Genomic DNA, 20,087 nt, shown 5'->3' with positions numbered 1-20,087 from the left:
GCATGATGGTGCTGTTTGGTATCTCCCCATAAGCCTCCAAGCTGATGGGGCTGAATTATCTCTTAGGACTTTGGAGGTTAAGGAAATGGGATAAAATGGCTTTGGTTCCATGTTGCCTGGTAGCTGTTACCCCAAAGGACTCATGTTCCTCACCTGTTGTGACCAGTATCAAGGCTCCTTTAGACCTTCACAGCTGTCCTGCTGACATGGAAGTCTACCTTGGTCACCTTGTATTTCAACCAGCCACAGTGGATCTAGGCCACTCCTGTCCTTCCTAGCTGGAGGTTTGGTAGCCCATGTCATCTGTCACAAGGCCTTAGGGAGAAAAGGAAAAATAAACACACAGGTTGTCTTTCTGTCCTGGGGTTTCTGGATCCCATGATCTCACCCCTTATTGTCCTTCACCTAAACCTGCTGCCTTTGCATGGCCAGATGAGGCAACTCAGCCCTCCCTGACCTACCAAGGAAGGAGGAGAGGACACAACCAGACCAGCCTGATGCTGTCTGGGGCTGGACTGGACGACTTGCCCTGCCTACACAATCTGTGTGATTCAGAAACACCAGGAGCACTATCCACAGCTGCTTTCTGTCCACCTTCTCCTTTGGGATCTCCTTTGCCTGTCAAGGCTGCAATTTCCCAGCTGGAGCAGAGAGTTTCCTTCCTGCACAGTGGAAGAGACCAGTGATTGGAGCCACCCTCCAGAAAAAAAGAGAAAAAAAAAATAAAAGAAAAGAAAAGAAAAAGGAAGAAAGTGGGGAGAACTGACATTAAAATACCCTCAGCCCTGGCAGTTTGCTCCACTTTGCTGCTCCATCACGGGTTGAAAACATGCTTGGTCTGGCTCCAATTGCACAAAAGGGACAGGCCTTACACAATGTGTTCCCAAGGTCTGGCACAAACACACACTCTTGGCTGCCAAAAGCAAAGTGGGTGAAGGTTTCTTCCTTAAAATTCCCAGGCTCTGGGAATTTTAACTGTTCAATGACCTTTGTTAAGGATATGAACACCACTGGGTTAGCAACCACCTGAATCAGTTTCTGCAGGGACATTCACCTTGCTTCCTTTTTTTATGTCCCTGGGAAACCAGTTTTAACTCCTCCACAGTGCTCCCTGAAGTCTTGTGACACCATCTGCACTTCCTACTACCCCAGTTCTCTTTGCCCTGGCTTTTCTCCCACCTCTTTTCTTCCCTTGCTTGGAAAATGTGGGCTGCTCTCTGCTTCAGAGGACACCTTCCCCCATCCCACCACTCTGGTGCTGGTTGGAGCCCAAATTCCCTGCAGTGACTGTGGCCGTGCTTGCAATATCAACAGCATACAAGAATAGCATGGTTTTTTGGGACCTGGCCAGCACCCAGCCTGGCTTCTAAAGCTTTTGCTCTCTTCTCCTTCCTGGGCACAGGGATAAGGGCCAGGTGATGCCCCAGATGCTTTCCCCATCCAGGCCCCAAGGGAAACCCTGCAGTCTGGCTCCAGTGGCTGATTGAACTGGGATTTGTGGAGCTGTGGATAATGCTCCTCAGGCCCTGAGGGGTGTGGTTAGTGCCTGAGCAGTGTCTGCACAGAACAACATGGACATTTTGCACAGCACTAAGTAGTGTCACCGTAGGAGAAACTGTGAAACATCAAGACTTCCCTCCCACCTCATTCCTTACCCTCATTTTGCTTGTGTTTAATTATTTCCCTCCAAGCTTTGTGTGTGTGCCTTGATTTATTTTACTCTATAACAACATTTCTCAACTCCCTCCTTTCCTCTTTCTAGTTCTGGGTGAAATATTAATCTTGTTTATTATTATTAACCTTTCCTCTCTCTAATCTCTTTAAATGCTTCCTCACATTTCCAGTTGCTGCAGCCCATTTCTCACTCACCCACTTTTCTGTTCAGCTGCACTTTACTTGAACAGTGTCATTTGTTTAGTGTTCATTTCTTTGTTTTAATGTCAAAGCTTTTCTTCTTTCTTGTTTGGGGCTGTGCTCAAATGTATTGCTCCCTTCTTCCCACTGAGGAGCTGCATTTTTCTGCTCAGTTTGCTCCTAGCTCAGCTGGTTTCAGGGTGATAGTTCAGTTTCATTTCTGGATTTTGACATGGATGGAAGGAAATAAGTTTTAGTTTCCATTTGTCCAGCTGGCTGAGAGCAACCTGGCTATTATACATTAGACAAACATTGGGACTAATGCCTACTATTTCCCAACAAGCTTCAGCAGATAATTCTTTCCTCCCTGATGTAATTCATGGATGTATTTATACAAAGTCTTGTGCAGAGAGTGCGGCAGATTATTTCAGAAGTACAGTTGCTATGTTAGTTGTCACATGGGTCTTTCACATCCTTGCTGAAAGAGGAGATAATAAAAGATTCATGATCAAGGTCAAGGCAAATCCAGAGAGCAGAGTAGAAGACTTTGAAAACTGGGTGCTCATCCTCTTCACCCTGCTCTGGGTACAGGCAGAGACAAATGTTTGGGGGCTCAAGCTGCTGCAGGAAAGTAGAAACTGGGTAAAGAAAGAATGACTGGAAGCATAAGACTCATCCCAGGGGTTGGGGATGGGACCATCTACTCAAGATCTTGCAGACAGATGATCAGAGGGAAAAGCTTAAGAACCAGCTCCTTGGGGAGTAAATTCAGGAAAACAGAGCAAGTTGGATGTTTTTTATTCTGTTTCCACACCATTTGTGATCTTGCAGACCTTGACTCTGAACTCTCCTTGGTCATTTCCTCTCTAAAGCCAAAAGGTCCCGGTCTGCTGAGGTATCTTCTCAACCAGGACTTCTTTTACTTCTTAGTCATTCTCACTCTCTTAGTATTTTAGCTCCTGTAGGCATCTCCCTGCACTTTGTCATTTGGTTAAGAGGTGATGAAGTGATTGTGGGAGTGGAAGGAGGGTGTCCAGAAGAACTGGAACTGTCATGAGGGACTGGAAAAACCTGAGGAAGTCTAGGGTTGGTCTACAGGTAGCAACAAACATTGTAACTTGGAAACCCAGATGCCTCTGGAGGAGAGAGAAGCAGAGCAAATAAAATAATTGGACCCTCTTCTTGTCTGGTCCACAGGAACCTCCAAGTGACAATCTCCAAGAACCCAGAGTGTCATTGCAGGAATGACAAAAGATGGTTTCCGTTTTCCTTAGCACAAGTGAGATAATTCTGAATGATAGCAGAAAATTCTGTGAAAATCTTCTTTTTTGCCTCCTCTCCCACTTCCCAACAGACATGAAGCTCTCATATCAGGGCAGAAAGAAAGGATGGAGGATGCCAAGTGATGCCTTGGAAGCTCTGAGCCATCCCAGCCTGGTGCTGCTGCCTCTGCTTTGCTGCAGCTTTAGTGGTTCAGCCCAATGGTGTAAGAAGGGACGCCCATGGTTGAGTCAGATAAATTAGTCCCCAGATTAGCAATGTGGACACAGTCAGCAGGAGCAGGCCCTGGAAAAAAAGATTGGATCTGAGGGAGATGTGGAAGAAAAGAAAAAATTGCTACCTGGAGCATCTGAATAGGTTCCTACGCACAAACGCACCAATCATGGATCAGATCTTCAGAGATGCCACTCCCCAAACCTCAAATTGCTGCAATCAAAAGAAGTCAAAGCAAAGGCAGGCCCAGTATAAAGCCCTTCCCTGGTGCTCCATCCCACATTGTTTGTGTCTGAGGGCGCAACAACCATGAAGGCTTTTCTGATCACCCTGCTGGTGGGAGTCCTGTGTGCAGAGCAAGGTAAGGAGATCTGGAGGCTGGGAGAGCCAGATGAAGAGGATGGAGATACCAGAAGAGAAATGAGAGATAATGCTGGGACAAGAAGGCTTTGACAGCTTTTATTGCAGTTAGTGAGGTCTTGGTAGTGGAGTTTTTCTTTTGCAGCAGTTGTGTCAAGCAATATTCAATGTGGTTGAGTCGTAGCTTCTGCATGAGTTCCTCCAAGGTACCTGTAACCCAAAGAAGATGAACTCAGCACTCTGATTTTTCATACCCTCAAGTACCAAGCTCCGACCACTCATATCTGAAGACAGACATGTGGACTGAAAAATGGTAATAAGATTTTAGCTGGGCTCCCAGGTTTGGCTTTGTTCTGCTTTTTGTTCCTGAATGAAACTCAAGGAGTTGTTGAGAAAGCTAATGAGGTTGATATTGACATGGCATCTTCTGCCAGACTTTCACTTTATTTCCCACATTGACAATGAAATTAAGAAACTAGGTTGCTGGCAGATATTTGAAAGCCTAAGAGCTCTTTGCTTATGGGTTTGAAGAGCTTTTTAAAGTGTCTGGGAAGGAGTGTGTTTGTAATGGGATCTACGAGGCTCTTTGCTCTTTCCAAAGGAGCTGTGGATCTAACTAGATAACTGTGTGAAAATACCCAGTTGTGAAAGATTGGCTCTGTGCATATATTTGCAATCCCTAGGAGTACTGCAAGACTTTTTGCACCATTAAGGTTATTTCTGGCTACGTTTGCAAAGCTGGAGCTAATGGAGGGTGGAGCCCAGGCTCAGTCAAGGCTTTACAGCAGCTATAATGGTTTAAGCTGTTATTGTTTCCTGAGTGAGAGGGATTTTTCATGCATCAGTCAGTGAACACAAGTGCACTTTAGTTGCTTTCACACACATGCTGGGGTCTCAGCTCCATCTGCACAGGAAGTGGTTGGAAAAACTTTATGAATTCTGACAGAAAAGCAGATCAGAGAGAGCTACAGGGGCTGTAAAATGCAATGAAAGTTGCTAGGCAGAGTGTCTGGTGTTGCTTTGGCAGGGCTTGCAAAAAGACGGTAGCCCACAGCTGGGGTTGGGGGATCTTCAGAGGAGAGTTGGAAGGCTTAGCTTACCCAAGTGATGCTGCTGAACAGTCACTTACAGAGAAGTTAAAACCAGAATACTGCAAGGATGATTTTATCTGCTGTGATGGAGAACACCTGTGCTCACAACACCTAGCACTAGAAAAGAGCCTCTGGAGAGGTTTCAGGGCAAGACAGTCAGTCATGAGCTGAGAAACCCAGAGCAGGCTCCAAAGCTGTGCCCAAGGCACCTGAGCTCCCCAGATCACAGAGGGAAGGCCCTTTTTTTTCTCCTACCTGGGGTAGTTAGGGCCTAAAATGGCTTTTAATTCTCTTTTGAAACTGCTTCTGGAATTGCCTAACCAGGCATCATGGGTAGGTTCAACTTCTGAGTGGAATTGGAACCTAGAGTATCTGGGATTTGGAGAGTCCTAGAGAGGAGTTCCCTTGTAAAAACATGTTTGAATTCAATTGAAGAATTGTCCAGGAAGAAAAAAATAAATAATAAGAGCCTTCCTTCATTAAGAAAACCAGCAGAAACAAACCCAGGGACATTTCAGCCTAAAGGAAGACCCTCCGTGGTTTGCAATTTGGTCACATTGACCAATTTGGCCACCCAAGCTGCTTCACCACTGCAGTAGAACAGGCTGTTCTGAGAGCAGCTTAACTGCTTCTGTCACCTCTGCTCAGAAATGAGGAGCATTTCATGGGACTCTGAACAGGAGGGAAACAGCTTCTAACAGTTCTGAGTCCACCTCCAAGGAACAAGGTGGCACGTGCCTGTGTTTCTAGCATGGCCAGCTGGCCAGTCTGGAGATTTAACCCCCATTTCCTTCAGCTTTGTTCAGAAATACACATCCAACCTCCTTCTGGCTTTGTAATAAACCTTGCTCAGCCTTGCTAATAATATCACTGAGAACACATTGTTCCAGGGGCTGGAACATTGTCCAGAGCAACCTCTCTCATAGGAACTCCTTTCAACAGGTCTCTGTGCTCAGTACTTTCACTTGCTGGGGGGTCTTAGGCTTTAATTCATTCCTGTCTGTACAATGTTCTGCAGATGCAACCTGAAAATACTAAAAATTAAGCTCTCACCTGAGAACACAGGCAGTTCATCCTCTTGTTGCCAGAACCCCAGCTGGGCAGGTTGTAAGATCTGTTGCTGCAGGTTGCCTATCAACCAGCCCAGGAGACCTTGGAGAGACCTTGGGGAAAGAAAAGGTCACCTGAGACCTTCAGCCCCCCTGCTGGGGCTGAAAACTTGCATTTTCAGGTTTAGTCACTGAAAAATCTCAAGGAAAGAAGGGAAGTTTGTTTGGTTCCATTTGTTTGCTTTTTCAGCTTTGTTGATTCAAACCAACTTCTTATTCACTTGTCACGAGAACTTGTTCATAACGTACTTTTCACCTTGTATTTCCCAAGAAGGGACATGGCTTTTGACACTTTCTTCCCAGGAGGGCACTGCTGGGAACCACTAATATGTGCCATGTGTGCTCTTCCCAGTTTCCTCCCTGTTTTGCTACATATGTGACAACGAGCATTCCAACTGGAACTGTTTTAAGACCTACAAGTGTGAGGACAATGAGAAGTTCTGTGTGACCACATACAGCACTACTGGGTTTGGTGAGTACCAGTGACAACTGAAAGCCCTTTTTTTTTCTCCCCTCCTCCATGGATGGGCAAGAATTTTTTGATGGCAGTTGTTGGTCTGGTTGGAAAGAATTGACCACGGGTGTTCACAGATCACAACACATAAGGTGTGTGAATCCCTCAGTGATCCACCACCTGCAGTGTGTTCCTCCCCACCTTGTGGCAGAGCTGGTTGAAGCACACACAGATTTTCATGAGCAGACGTTGTTGCTTGATCTGACCTCACACACAGGCTTTGTGGTGGAGGATGGAAAAGGGTGGGATGTATGTCATGTGGTTTTAGGAACCAAAAATGCCTTGAAAGGGGTTTTTCTTTTGCTGTCCTACAGGAAGTATGGTGTGGGTTTCTATCAGTGTCATGCACTTGATCCAGATTTGTGGATACTCCCCCAGCACTCATCAAATCCACTGACAGTTTTTATTCCTGCATTGCAAATGAGGCCTGGTGCATTATACTTCCTCTTGTTGTCCTCTGGTCAACTCCTGCAGCAGATTCTTAGATCACATCTCTCCTTTCTTGTCTGTTCTTCACCCAGGCAATGACATGAGCCACCGCATCACCAAGAAATGTTCTGTAGACTGTCCTGAGACCAATGTGAACTTCGGTGTGGCTGCTTATTCCACCAAATGCTGTAGCAGCTCCTTCTGCAACTTCAGTGGTGCCAACAGCATCAAAATCAGCTACGCTGTGATGCTCCTGGGAGTCGTGGCCAGTCTGATCAGTGTCATCAGGGCAGGATTGTGATGAGGGGTGGGAGAAGATATGACATCCCAAGAACCTACAAGGTATTCCCCAACTGAGAAACCAATATCCTCTGTCCAGTGTCTCCAATGGGGCCTATGCTATCCTGTTTTTTCCAAGTCACTGCTTCAGATCCCATCCACAAAAGGGCACAGCTCCTATTTTTTCCCCTCTATAATTTGTTGTTTTATACTAATTGTCCCTGGGAAGGCTCTTTTGATAGTGTGTTTGTGACAATTGTCAGACAAAATAAAGATTTATGTTATTCTAGAGTGTGTTTGCTATATCCACAGTAAGATCAGCCTGAGAAAACAGCTCTGCCAGAAAGGACTGTAGTCTGAATCTTTACTTTACATTGAATTCCTCTATTTTAGCACCTGGAAGTCTTCTCTTGGCTGCCTTACTCAACTGGCTCAGTTGCATCCAGTAGCTCGAGGCAGACACTCTATAAAGCCTGATCACTCAGTGCTAATGAATGAAGGTGTTAACCTGGAAAGGTCAGAGTGTTTGTGTTGTTCTCATTGCAAGCAAAAGCCAGGATTGTTTTGTAACAGTTAACGCATGTCTGGAGGTTTGCCTGGTATCAGTTGTGCTCCTGGCTGTGCTCCAGAGTCCTGTGATCTCTGCAGGGTGGATGGTTTCAGCCTTTGAAGTTGGTAAAGGGCCCACACCAAGATGCTGGAGATGTCCAAGATGAGGATGGTGCTGCTAGGATCTGGCCTCATGGAAAAAGGAACCTCTGTGCCTGCTTGGAGAAGATGCTGTTGAGTGCTTGCTCTTGACTTCCCTGCAGGGACAGGGGGAACAGGCAGAGAGAGCTTGGAAGAGGCAATGGGTGTCTAATCTGGTGGGGAGGTCTCTGCTACTTCTCTTTCCTCCATCACTGCTGCATTTCCAGGCTTGGGGGTGGAAGAGATGGGTTGGAAATCCCCTGCAGCTCTTGGGGGTAGAGGAGATGGGGTGGAGATCCTCTGCAGCTCTTAGGGGTGGAGGTGTTGGGGTGAAGAACCCCTGCAGCTGTTGCAGGAGTGAAGCTATTGCTAAAATGGTCAAAATACCTGCTCTCTTGGAGCTGGAGGGTGCATAATTTCCACCTGAGGACCTTAAAAGTGCAGGGCTGAATTTGAGAAGGCTTGTACAGAAGTGGCAGCTGGACAAAAGCCCTGATGTCTGCAGCCCAGCTGGATTTGAGGGGCATTCTGCTCCACCAGTGCTCAAGGCAGGCTGCAAAGGCTTCTGTGCAATGGGGAGAAACCACAGTGCTGGCTGAGGGCTGTGAACTGGGATTACCCTTCATCACCCTGTAAAGATTTAACCTGTAAGCAGTGAAAATGTCCCAGCATTTATTTAAATATGAGATGGGCCAACAAAGAACAGGACCACTGTGGCATTTGTGTGCTGAGGGACAAACTGCAACTTGGAGGTTTGTACTTCTTTTTAACCACTTTTTCTGTCACTTTTCCTGTATGTTAATCCCAATAACCCCTGAAATGCCTCTCTAAGCTGTTGGCCAAATTGAAAATCCACATGTAGTAAAAACCCCTGAATTTCACAGTTGCTTTCAAATGTCAGCTTTTGTTTCACGAAAACTACACGTTACCATCAAAATCAAACAAGCATTTGCCCTTCTCACATAACAATTTCAAGGTTTAGAAGATGAGCAAAACATTCTCCTTCCTTCTCCACTCAGCAATTGTGTCAAGGGAATGAACCTTCCCACCTCATCCTCCACTCCCAGTTAATTCCTCTGTTACTCTTTCCAAAATCTTGAAATAAAGGGAATGAACCTTCCCACCTCATCCTCCACCCCCAGTTAATTCCCCTGTTACTCTTTCCAAAATCTTGAAGTACATAACTCCACAATACTTGTAAACTCTGATATTATCTTCTCCCTTGCCTTGCTTCCTCTGCTGTCCTAATCAGCTGTGTCGTTTTTACCTCCATGGGCCCTTTTCAATTTATCTCACCTGGCAGTGGTGAGGGTTGAAGGCAACATTCATATCAGGACATATGGGACCAGCTGGAAGAGTGCAAGACCACAGGACCACCTAATGGAAATCCCATCTGATGGAAATCCCATCTGATGGAAAATCTTGACTGTCAGAGATCCTGCAATAACTCCTTTAAGAAACACACTCTTGCCATCTCAAAATCTCAGCAGCTTGCAGGAGACAAGAGATATTTTAGTTTTTGCTTGGGTGAGACTACAAGGGGGGGGGAAGTGCCTTGCTGAGCTGCTATTTCTGTCCCTGTTAAAGGATGCTGCTGGCTGAAATAAAGCTGAACGTGGGCTGGCTCTGCAGCACGATGTGGCAGGATGGCACTGCCTTGTGACTAGAGCTCCCTTCTCTGCTCTTATTTCAAATAGGCAGCAATAAAAGTTGATTCACTGATAAAGGCTCATAAAAATTTCATCCGGACTGGGGAAAATCAAATATTTCACATGGAAGAAAGGGTTGTAGTGCCAGGCATGGAAGGTGCCAGCTTCTGTTTTCCTCCTGTTTGGTGCCTTCCAAAGGTCTGATGAAGCCAAACAACGCCTTCCCTTTGAGCTTTCTTGGTTAATTGCAACCTCTGCTCCAACTGAGTTTCATACCTATTGAGAAAGCAGAAGTTTCCTCACCTTAGTCACGCAGGTCTCCCTACTGACAACAGTTATGCATCCAATTTAGGGGTGTTGGAAAGAGTTACATCACCCTAAGAACTGGGCATGACTCTTCAGTGAGATCATGATGCTAAGTGGGTCTAATGGAAGAGCCCAAGAGGACTCTTCCCACCAAGTTGCAAGGTTCAGATTGGACTCCCTGGGTTGCTAAACTGCTTCTCAGGGAGGAGTCTACGTGCGGCTGGATGCTGGCTTAGCCTCCAACTGCAGAGTTTGGACCTTGGGTTCTGCCACAGCTGGTTTATTTCAGCTCCAACTGGGACCCTCCCATGACTGACCCCTCTGGTTGTTTCCTAGTGCCTTTGAAGGCCTCACATTCTATTCCATCAGGTCTTCATGCCTTTGTTCACAGGACATGCACAGACCTTTTGTCCAATCCATTTGTTTAGTAGCACTTCTTCTTCTACAATAATTGTAGCAACATCTTTCAAATTCTATCTACTCATGCAGTTCCACCCATCTTATCCACACTCTGGTCTCATCTGTGATCTGTTGTCTTCAGGTGGAGCATCTTCATTTGAAGATCTTTTCCTGGAATTACAGGCTTGGTCCAGCTGATCTCATTGTGCAGGACTTCCAGGACTTCTCCATTTCTGCTAAGCTAAAGTTCAGCTAAAGTTCAGTTATGACTTTTGGCCTAAGGCCTCAGCACTAACCAAACTCACTCGTGCTGAGCTAAGCAAAGCAAGTTTCCATTTGGGGTAACTTAAAGTGAGCACACAATGAATTCTAATATCCTGTAAGTAAACTACTTCAATCTCCAACAGTGGGTCATATTGAAAGTTATAGTTACAGAGCCCTGGGACAGGCTGCCCAGAGAGGTTGTGGAGTCTCCTTCTCTGCAGACTTTCCAGACCTTTCTGGATGCCTTTCTGAGTGATCTGCCCTAGATTTTTTTGGTCCTGTTCTGGCAGAGGGGTTGGACTTGATGATCTTTGGAGGTCCCTTCCAACCCTTAGGATTCTGTGATTCTGCAAGCCCAAATATTCAATGGGAGATGGATATCAGAGCCACTTTGAGGCTAAGATAAATAAAGGAAACAAAACAGATGGAGAACAGCAAGGGGCAGAGTTGCTGGAAGAGGCTCAGGGCACAGAGGTTGCTCCTGCAGCTCTCGAGTGACACGTGCAAGGGATCCAGCTGGATTTCTGGGACTGTGCCTCTGTCCCCACAACTTAGATGGCAGAAAGACAATGACAGGAGGAAAATGCAACAGCAAACAGAAGAAGAGGGGAAAAATTCATATTTTATACAGGGAGATAGGATGAAACACCATAAAAAAGAAGGAATAAAGAGCAACTTAGGGAAATCCAGTGGAGTTTTCCTATTGGTATCTCACAGATTTTTGGCTGGCTGTAATTATTTTTTTTCCTGAAGACTTAATGAGTTGAGATCCTTGACGAAGGATCCTTATCCTCCATGCATTCATTTGTTCATTTTTTCTTCTCCTTGACATTTTTTGGAGTTTGTTAAAAAAAACCAACAACTAATTCTATTTTTTCAATGTGATGGGAGAGGGTGTTGTTTCTATTATTTAATCAAAGTGGTCTTTTTCCTTGCACAGTGGTATTTATTTCTTAATAACATTTTCTCTCAGATAAAATAGCTTTTTTTTTTTGAGAGAAATATTTATGATTTTGAACTTCTGCCTCAAAAAGACCCAAAGCAAATGGTGCCTGGTCCCCTATGAAATGCAGTGGAATGATACTGCTCTTCTGATCGAGCCGCACTGACAATCCTTGGAGACACTTTATAGAAGTTTCAATCCCACTTCCAATTTTAAATTCAATCCATTTCCATATGCACTAAAACAGTGTCTGAGGATGGAATCATTCAGGATGCAGCCTTCTCTGAGGCAGAAGCTGGCCTGGAAAGGAAAACATTCCTCTTCTTACTTGGACGCTGTTTTGTTTTGGTGTTTTGCTTTTCTTCCACTTACCCAGAATTAGAAACTGTTGCATAATTAACACCAGATGAATAAACTGCATTGTGAAGCAACTAAGAAGAGAGGAACTGAGGGGGAAGAGCATAAGCTTGTTTAGGTTTCCAACATGTTTCATCTCATATACAAGCACTGACACGTTATTATCAATTATCCGCCGTCTGACACAGCAGCCCCGTAGTTATTATCGTAGCATCAAAGCAAACATTGCAGAGGTATAAAACCTTCCCTGGCTGAGTCCTGCTTATTTTGGAGGCTGGAAGACCTATAAAGAATGAAGACTTCTCTTCTTGTCGTGCTGATCACAGCCCTGTGCACAGAGAGGGGTGAGTCTCCAAGGGTTGTTTTGCACTAACGGGACCCCCAGAGCTGGGGCTTGTCTTGGGTATTATAGAATCATAGAATGGTTAAGGTTGGAAGGGACCTTAAAGATCATAAGTTTCCAACCTACTTGCTAAAAGCAGGGGCACCTGTGATTGTTATATTGTGGGCTGACATGGGAATTTTGCAGCATGGATGGTAAAGCTGGAGGGTCATTAACTCAAGAGATTAATCTATGAATCCATTCTATTCCAGTCTTCAGGATAAGAATCCAGGGGCCATTTCCCCAGCAGATGTTGGAAGGTGCTGAGGAGCTGAAGTGGGGGATGAAACACTCAGCCCACAGCCCTTGGAGCAGCTCATTGTAGGCAGTGGAGAGTCTTTGGTGCAACCCAGTGAGAAGGAAGGTTAGGTGAGGGATGCACAGAACTGGGCAGGAAAAGGACAAGATGAACCATCAAGCTGCAAATCTGACTTATAACTACAGCCTGATTATTTTTATGTATTTTTTTTTCATTTGCTTATTTATTGGTTGGGATTACAATCTATCATTACCTAAATTGCTTGAGATGGTCACACCACAAGAAAATATAGTTCTGGCTCCCATCTCTTTCTTGCAGCTTGTTGCTTTGAGGTGCAACTTTGCCAGTGTTGATCCCAGGTCTGGGGTGGAGATGCAGAGTCCCATCCTCATTCTGGTGACTTTCTGATGCACTGGGAACCCACACTTTCATTCTACCTGGCTGGGCTCTGCCAAGGACTGCTGCCTGTCCCTCTGGAATCACAGAATTGTAGAATGGTTTGGGTTGGAAGGGACCTCAGAGATCATGTCATTTCAACTGAGCTGCCATGGGCAGGGACATCTCCCACTAGACCAGGTTGCTCAAAGCCTCATCCAACCTGTCCCTGGACACTTCCAGGGAAGTGCAAATAGGGAAAATGTCCCTTTTACACAGGGATGGGCCGTGGTTCAGGGAAAGAACAGACAATGCAGCCCTGAATATCCCTCTGACTATTCCATGGGAACTATTCCTGAGTTCAGGGGGGCTTTTGTTTACTGCAAACTATTTTTTCTCAAGTTCTGCTGTAGAGCTTGACCTGCAAATCACTGGCCATTCTGATCCTGGTCTAGCAGAGCTCTTGGGATCACACAAAATCTGATGCTATAAGTGTTCTTACTGTGGGACTTCACAGGCTTGAATGTTCTAAATCATTGTGCTCAATGGGGTTGAGAAAGTTGAGGCAATAAAAATATCCTTCCCTGCAACTTATGAACTGCACATTTTTTCTCTTTAAAAGATCACACAATAAGACAACAAAATTGCTAAAGTTGTTGGTGAAAATTAACACATACACAGCACCACTTTGCTGTGCAATCTAGCCAGAAGGCTGGTTGCTGTTCCAATGGATCCTGAACTTGACATACACAGCACCACTTTGCTGTGCAATCTAGGCTGTTGCTGTTCCAATTGATCCTGAACCTGTCTGATTTTAACAGTGTAAATCCTGCATCTGCCAGCATTTGCACTTGCTTTACACATGTAAGTTGTTTATCTGAGTGTCTTGATTTATTCACATAAAATCTTCCATGAGGAAGATCCTTTTTCAGCTAGAGCAGAGGTCTGGCTATGCACAAACAGGAGACCTCCAAAGGCAGCCTGGTTTAACCCCAGGTTTTCCTCCTGAGCAAGGTACATTCCTAAAGGAATATTGTTCCCTTCCTCACTCAGCCCTTGTTGCAACAGGTATCTCCACAAACACAATAAAATCCAAGGTGTTTTCAGTAGCAGGAGCAATTGTTATTCTTCCCAGAACAGAGGATCAAAATTGTCCCACATGGCTTCAGGGTCTTAACTGGGCCATCAGCTTAGGAGCCTACATGCCTCTGGAATCATCTAGAGTGAGAGAGAAACCTCTTGAACACAGTGAGATGTTGGCAAATTCACCCCTGAAGGTGCTTGTCCCCTGGCTAGAAGGGTCCCAGGACAACCATGGTCTTAAATCAGCAGTTTTATGAGGTTGGGATGACAAAGGAGTTGGGCATGCAACAAGCATGCCAGCTGTCCTGCAGACATTCAGGACGTTTTTCTTGGAATGGGCTGGATTAAAGAAGAGGCATTAATTAGAGAATAAAATGAGTTGCATGTCTGGAAAACCCAACTTGGGAACTTGGCTCTCATGTGTTTTGTGTTGGTTGATTTTTTTTCTGAGAGGAAAGGGTGGTTTCCAGCTGGGTGGAGCAGAAATGTGCCTGTGTGGGGTTTGCAGGAGAAAAGAGAATGGAGCCACGTGGCTTCTAGTGCAGATAAAGGAGGGTCCCAGATCTGGGAAAAAGAAAAAAGGGATGGAGGCTGCAATGTCAGGAGAGCACTGAATGCAAGAGCCAGGCAGGAGACCCAAGAGAGTCTGGAGATGGAAATGACCAAGGCAGGGAGCAAACTCCAACAATCTTACTCAGTCAGAGTGAGCCAAGTGCCAGGTCTGAGGCTTTTGAAGTTGTAAAGGTGTTGAGTGTAGGCACAGAGGGAGATGAGACCTGAGTCACTGCAAGCCCATTTGCCTGACCTCTGTGTCCTCTGCTGGCTGTTCTTCAGTGAGAGACAAGAGAGGGAGAGTAGGATCTGTGGGGACTACAGACCATAAGGGAAAAATGATGGTCACTGCTGGTTGCTCATGGAAAGGACAAGGGTGCTGTTAGCTGGAGTGGGGAGAGAAGACAGTTTTCAGAAACAGAGAAGGATGAATAGTGCCCTAAAAAGCAGTTTAGTGGCTTCCTGTGAAATACCTGGCACACCCTGGTCACCCAGGTCACTGTCTGGGGTAATGGGCCACTCAGGAGCCAGAGCAGCTTACCTAAGGTCAAACAAGGGCAGCAATGAGGCTGGGACTTTGCTGGCAAAAACACCAACAAGGACAAAGGAGCTTGGGCAAGGGAGAAGAGGAATGAGGGGAGATGAAGAGCACGGAAGGCAAAAGACAGTGCTACTACCAAAATAAGATGGGTATTAACTGATCATAAATAGGGACAGCTTGGAAATGACAAGAACGAACCTAATCCCCAGGGGGTGACATTACTGCAGGAGTGTTTGCTCCAGCTAAACAGATGAGTAGGAAATTCCCCTTAACATGCAGATAAGCCTTCCCTGAGGATCTCTTTGCTATGAATGACTGCTTTAGTTTGCTGGAGTGCAAGCTGGATTCATTCATTCAGATTAGCAGAGCTCTTTGCTGCTGCACAGCATTACAGATGGATGCATTTTGTGGTTTTAGGCAGTCATCACCCACAGACACCTGTAAAAAAGGATCTACTGCAGCCAAGGGAGTGATTTACTGAGCCCTGTCTTCTACAAGTCCAAGATTGCCCCCTGACACAGAGGAGAGCTCTGAAAATGACCCAGCCAAATGAAAGCATCCATCTTCCCAGAACACACTGAGAAGCAGATCTAGGTCACTTGTCCCTCATTTGAGACAGCTTCTGGGGGTCAGAAAGGTCACACTGAGGTGTGTGTCTCTCTTTTTCTATTCAAAAAGCATTTTTAAATAATTCACAGTAGATTTGTGTGCTCTGAGAAAGGATATGTAGGCTAGGACCTTCCAGATTATTTGAAGAAGATGTGAAATATCTTGGAAAGGATCCTGTTCCATAAAGAACTAGTGGCAAACAAACAGGCTTTGGAGGAGCCAGTATGGAAAGAAACCACTAGAGCTTCATGCTTCAAGTGGTCATTGACTAGAGTGCCCTTTCCCAAAGCTCACTGGGGATGCCAGAGGTTTTACATTGATTTGTGGGAGGGTCAGGTAAGTACCCAGAAGGAAGATCTCTTGAGGGTTACTAAATAACCAAACCACATCAGCATCAGGAGTATGAGCTTCAAGTCATTTGGGTCCAGGAGAGTTTCCAGGGCAAAGTTTCACAGACCCAGGGGGTTGTCTGCTTGTGGTTTTTGGGCTTGACAGATCCACCACGTGGACCAGCACCACCAGTTTGATGCTCCCATGGATATTTCCAGGGGTGACTGATGGGTGTTGTGTGCTTCTTTTGCAGCTCTCTCTTTGACATGTTTCACATGCAAAGATGCATCTTCCAACTTCCACTGTCTCAGCACAACCACGTGCTCTGAGAATGAGAAGTACTGTCTCACAACCTATTCTACCACGGGCTTTGGTGAGTGTGAAGCTTTTCTAAGGCTCTGAGGATGAGATGGGGCTCAGGGTAGGCTGATGGCAGAGCCTCCTCCCACCATGAGGTGTGGTGGAAGAATTAATGAGGATCATAACACACACAGAGCAAATGTGGCAGGAGGTGGGAACTCAGCACAGCCCATTCCCATTGCAATATGTCCCAACAATTCTGCACTGTTGTACCAACACACCAGGAGAGGGACACACTGGAAGAGAGAGGCTTTCTCTGCACCAACCCCCTGGCTCATCTCCCAGCTCATATATATGCTCATGAGGTGATGGAATTAGAAAAGGACAATACTCTAGCAGGGGCAATATCAAGGCATGGTGACAATGATGTTGTGCAGTCTTACATGACACAAATGCTTTAGATCTCCAGCTTTCTGCCCTAGGTTACATTCATCTGGCCCTGAAAGCAGCAGAGGAGTTGTCAGGCCTGGAGATGGTCTCCATAGGTCATACAGACAGAAAGAATGATGCAGTGTGATGAAGCCCAAGGGAAACCCAACAGCATTAACATATTCCCCACTGAATATCACACAGCCAGTCTATCACTGAAGTCTGTAAAAAAATGTACAAGCTTAAACCCCTGACTTTTCTTCCTGTTTTCTCTCTCCCCCACCCCAGGGGACGACCGTAACCAACGTATCACCAAGAAGTGTTCTGCCTATTGCCCAGCAATTGACCTGAATATTGGCATAGCTGGTGTTGCTACCAGCTGCTGTGAGACGTCCTTGTGCAACATGAGTGGTGCCAACAGTGTGAAAACCAGTTACACCATGATAGCTCTGGGTGTCTTGGCCAGTCTCGCCTGCATCCTCCGGCTGGGTTTTTGACTGGGTTGTAGGGGAAAGGAGCTGCTTGGCCTTGCACTGCAAGGCAGCAAACTCTCATCTGCACAGTATAAATGCTACCCTATTTCTCCTACCTGGAAGGTAACATCCTATCAGCAAATATTTGTTGCTCTTTCTGTGCCCTGATGCTAGTGCAGAAGAGCACAGCCCTACCTCAAAAAGGTGTGATGTGGGGCCCTGTGCATGCAGGAGGGCACCACAGAATCACAGAATGGTTTGGGTTAGGACCTTAAAGATCATCTTGTTCCAACCCCCCTGCCATGGGCAGGGACACTTCCCACTACACCATGTTGCTCCAAGACCCATCCAACCTGGCCTTAAACACTTCTGGGTGTGGGGAGGCAGTCAGAGCTTCTCTGGGCAACCTGGTCCAGTGTCTCATCTCCCTCACAGGAAATAATTTCTTCCCAATATCAAATATAAATCTACCCTCATTCAGCTCAAAACTGTTACCTCTCATGCTATCACTCCATGCCCTTGTAAAAAGTCCACCTCCATTTTTCCTGTACACTCTTCAGGTACTGGAAGACTCCTCCAAGTTCTCCCCAGAACCCCTTCTTCTCCAGTAGTCATATAGACACCATATAGTCACCAACTCTTCTACTATTGGCTTTTATAACTCCATAGGTTGGGTTTTTTCCCCTCCATTTTGTCCCTACCATTCTGTTGGGCCATTTTTACATTTATATCATTTTCCACCTTACATCATTTTGCTCTGAGGAAGCTTTTGATATTGTACTTGTTAAACAGAAACTAGGGCACAATAAAGTGTTATTTTATCCTATTGTATGCCTGTGTGGTATGGTAGGTTGGGCAGAGTGGTTGGATGCACCCATGTTAGCAGCAACAAAAGAAGAGGTGTTAGTCTGCAAGCTGGGGTGAAATAATGCTGAAATATCTTGCAATTGCTTTGCATTCCCTTCAGGAAACCTCTCCCCAGACTTTCTTTTTATTTTTCTGCATCAGTGGAAATGTCATTTTGTGACTCCTTTTCAGAGCAAACTGAGTCCTATTCAACTGCTTTTCAATCTCAGTTCTGGGTCAGCTGGTTGAAAGGAAATGGCTGTTGAGCTCTCCAACAGGCAAAGGGGACAAGGTGGGACTAAACACCAAGGAATCTTGACACTAAGTTTTCTTTAAACTTATTTATGGTCTTCCAGCAGAAATTGTTTTTAAGCATTGCGGGTTATTTGGGAAGGGGAGAAAAGTATCTTGCATGGTGCTGGAAGGAAAGGAATCAGAAAAGACAGATGGTTTCTACCCCGTGGCTGCTTGAGATTGGAAAATTCAGCTTCATCCAGGACAAAATAGTAATTTTGAAAAGAAATCTTTTGTGTTTGCTAGTTAAGTTTCCCATCAGGATTAAAATTCAAGGAAGTCGTTCCCCTGCACTGACCTTCCTTGTGGATAATCTTAGCTAGGAATGAGAGATTTGCTTCCTCAGACTCTTCCAAAGTGAGTCACAGGAAGCTGAAATGCTTTCTCCTGAAGCTCCACCAGGGTCAACCCAACAAGATCTCCCAGGGTAATTAGTTGGGTGTAGCTCACCCAGCTGGTGAGCTCACCCACCTCTGTAGACTCATTGCACAGGGAGAGCAGCTTCACACTTGGCTCACTCTGCTGGGTTTTCATTGAGAGCAAAGAAATAACAAAACTCAGGAAGAGCTAGATCTTTATAGCAGGTTTGGAAAAGAAGTGTCGTCTCATGGCTCCAGTTCACCCCACCTTGCTCCACCCCTTCTTGTCCATTCTTCCTCCCCTTCACATCTGACCCCCAGCAATACATTCTCTCTGGTTTCTCTCCCAGCCTTCTTTGTTGGCTTCTTCATCCAGTCTCTGGGCTTTACATCCAACCTCTATTTTCTTGCTAGAACCTCAGCTCATGTTTTTCTCTTTGGTCTTTAATCATGACACCATCCTTTTTCCTCATGGTTTCTATTGCACTGCCACCCCACAGCTGAGCTGGCTTCATTCTTCTGTCCAATCTACTCTCTTCAGCTTTCTTCCCCCCATCCAGATTTAAAGGCACACACAGATAACGCCTTGAAGGAGCCAAGAACTGCTGTGGTCTTGGATGGCCATACTCTATCCCACACACAGATGGTAGGATGGTGACAACTGAACTATTTGAACTAGTCTTCAGCCTTTGATGTCCACAGGCTTAGGATTTCCTAGATCCAATGCTGGTTGGCACAGGCAAAGCTCAACCTGGGGTCATCACTGTCTTAGGTTTTGACCTGCTGAGCTTGTGAATACAGACCTGCTTTAACATCCAGGTTTAAAGAAAGGTCATGTCTTGTTCTACCTGAACTTGACCCATTTTGGGTTAGAAAGGAACCTGGCAGCTGAAAGAAGGTATAAAATATGTGAGCAAAGGGGATGAAAGCCTGTGGTAAAGCCTGTTTCTGCCATGGGGGGCTCCGTGGTCTGTTTATGGCTCTTGCATGGAGAAGTTGTGAACAGCACTGGGAAGACACAGCTCCCATCCCCAAGGGAGCAGCTCCATCAATGGTCCCCAGATTGTCTCTCTTTTGCTTGGTTTCTTCCTGATCCCATAGGTTCTGCATTTCCCACTACCCACCAACACAACCCATGTGTGTGGGCCAAAATTTGATGACATCTCAAGTTACATAAAAGTGTCCTGATCTGCAGATGGGAGCAGCAATTGCCCTGAGGCATGGGAGGTTGTAAAACCATGAAAGGTCCCTTAGTGAACTCTCCTTCCCACAGAGGTGTTGTGTAAAAGGAGATTCCTCTCTGTCAGCCTTCCTGAGAAATCCTGATGTGACATCTCCCATGTAGATGCTGCTGCCTGATTACACACACCTCCACCCAGGGTTGCCTGTTTGTTGGTTCCCATGGCTGCATACTTCTTGGATGAGAGTGGTGAGATGCTCTGCAGAGACATCTGGGATACTTGGTGGGCTCTTGGGAAGATGAGCCTTTCAAATAGCTGGGGTTGCTCCAGGGAGGT

The 20,087-nt window shown here is 45.8% G+C and overlaps 2 protein-coding genes across 2 annotated transcripts; both read left to right on the top strand.

The window, feature by feature from the left end:
* Nucleotides 1–3,645: 3,645 nt before the first annotated feature.
* Nucleotides 3,646–7,152, top strand: LOC104398095 (lymphocyte antigen 6E-like). The gene is made up of 3 exons (XM_010008139.1): nt 3,646–3,709; nt 6,261–6,380; nt 6,944–7,152. Exons 1-3 carry the CDS (start codon nt 3,658–3,660, stop codon nt 7,150–7,152), a joined length of 381 nt encoding a protein of 126 aa, XP_010006441.1. The 5' UTR covers nt 3,646–3,657.
* A 4,878-nt stretch (nt 7,153–12,030) lies between these two features.
* On the top strand, nt 12,031–17,095 carry LOC104398094 (lymphocyte antigen 6E-like). The gene is made up of 3 exons (XM_010008138.1): nt 12,031–12,082; nt 16,123–16,242; nt 16,887–17,095. Exons 1-3 carry the CDS (start codon nt 12,031–12,033, stop codon nt 17,093–17,095), a joined length of 381 nt encoding a protein of 126 aa, XP_010006440.1.
* The last annotated feature ends 2,992 nt before the right edge of the window (nt 17,096–20,087 follow it).

The sequence above is a fragment of the Chaetura pelagica genome, unplaced genomic scaffold (genome assembly GCF_000747805.2).
Source record: "Chaetura pelagica isolate M959 unplaced genomic scaffold, ChaPel_1.0 scaffold292, whole genome shotgun sequence".
Lineage (NCBI taxonomy): Eukaryota > Metazoa > Chordata > Aves > Apodiformes > Apodidae > Chaetura > Chaetura pelagica.
Note: the sequence above shows the minus strand (reverse complement) of the source record. Positions and strands in the feature narration are given on the sequence as shown.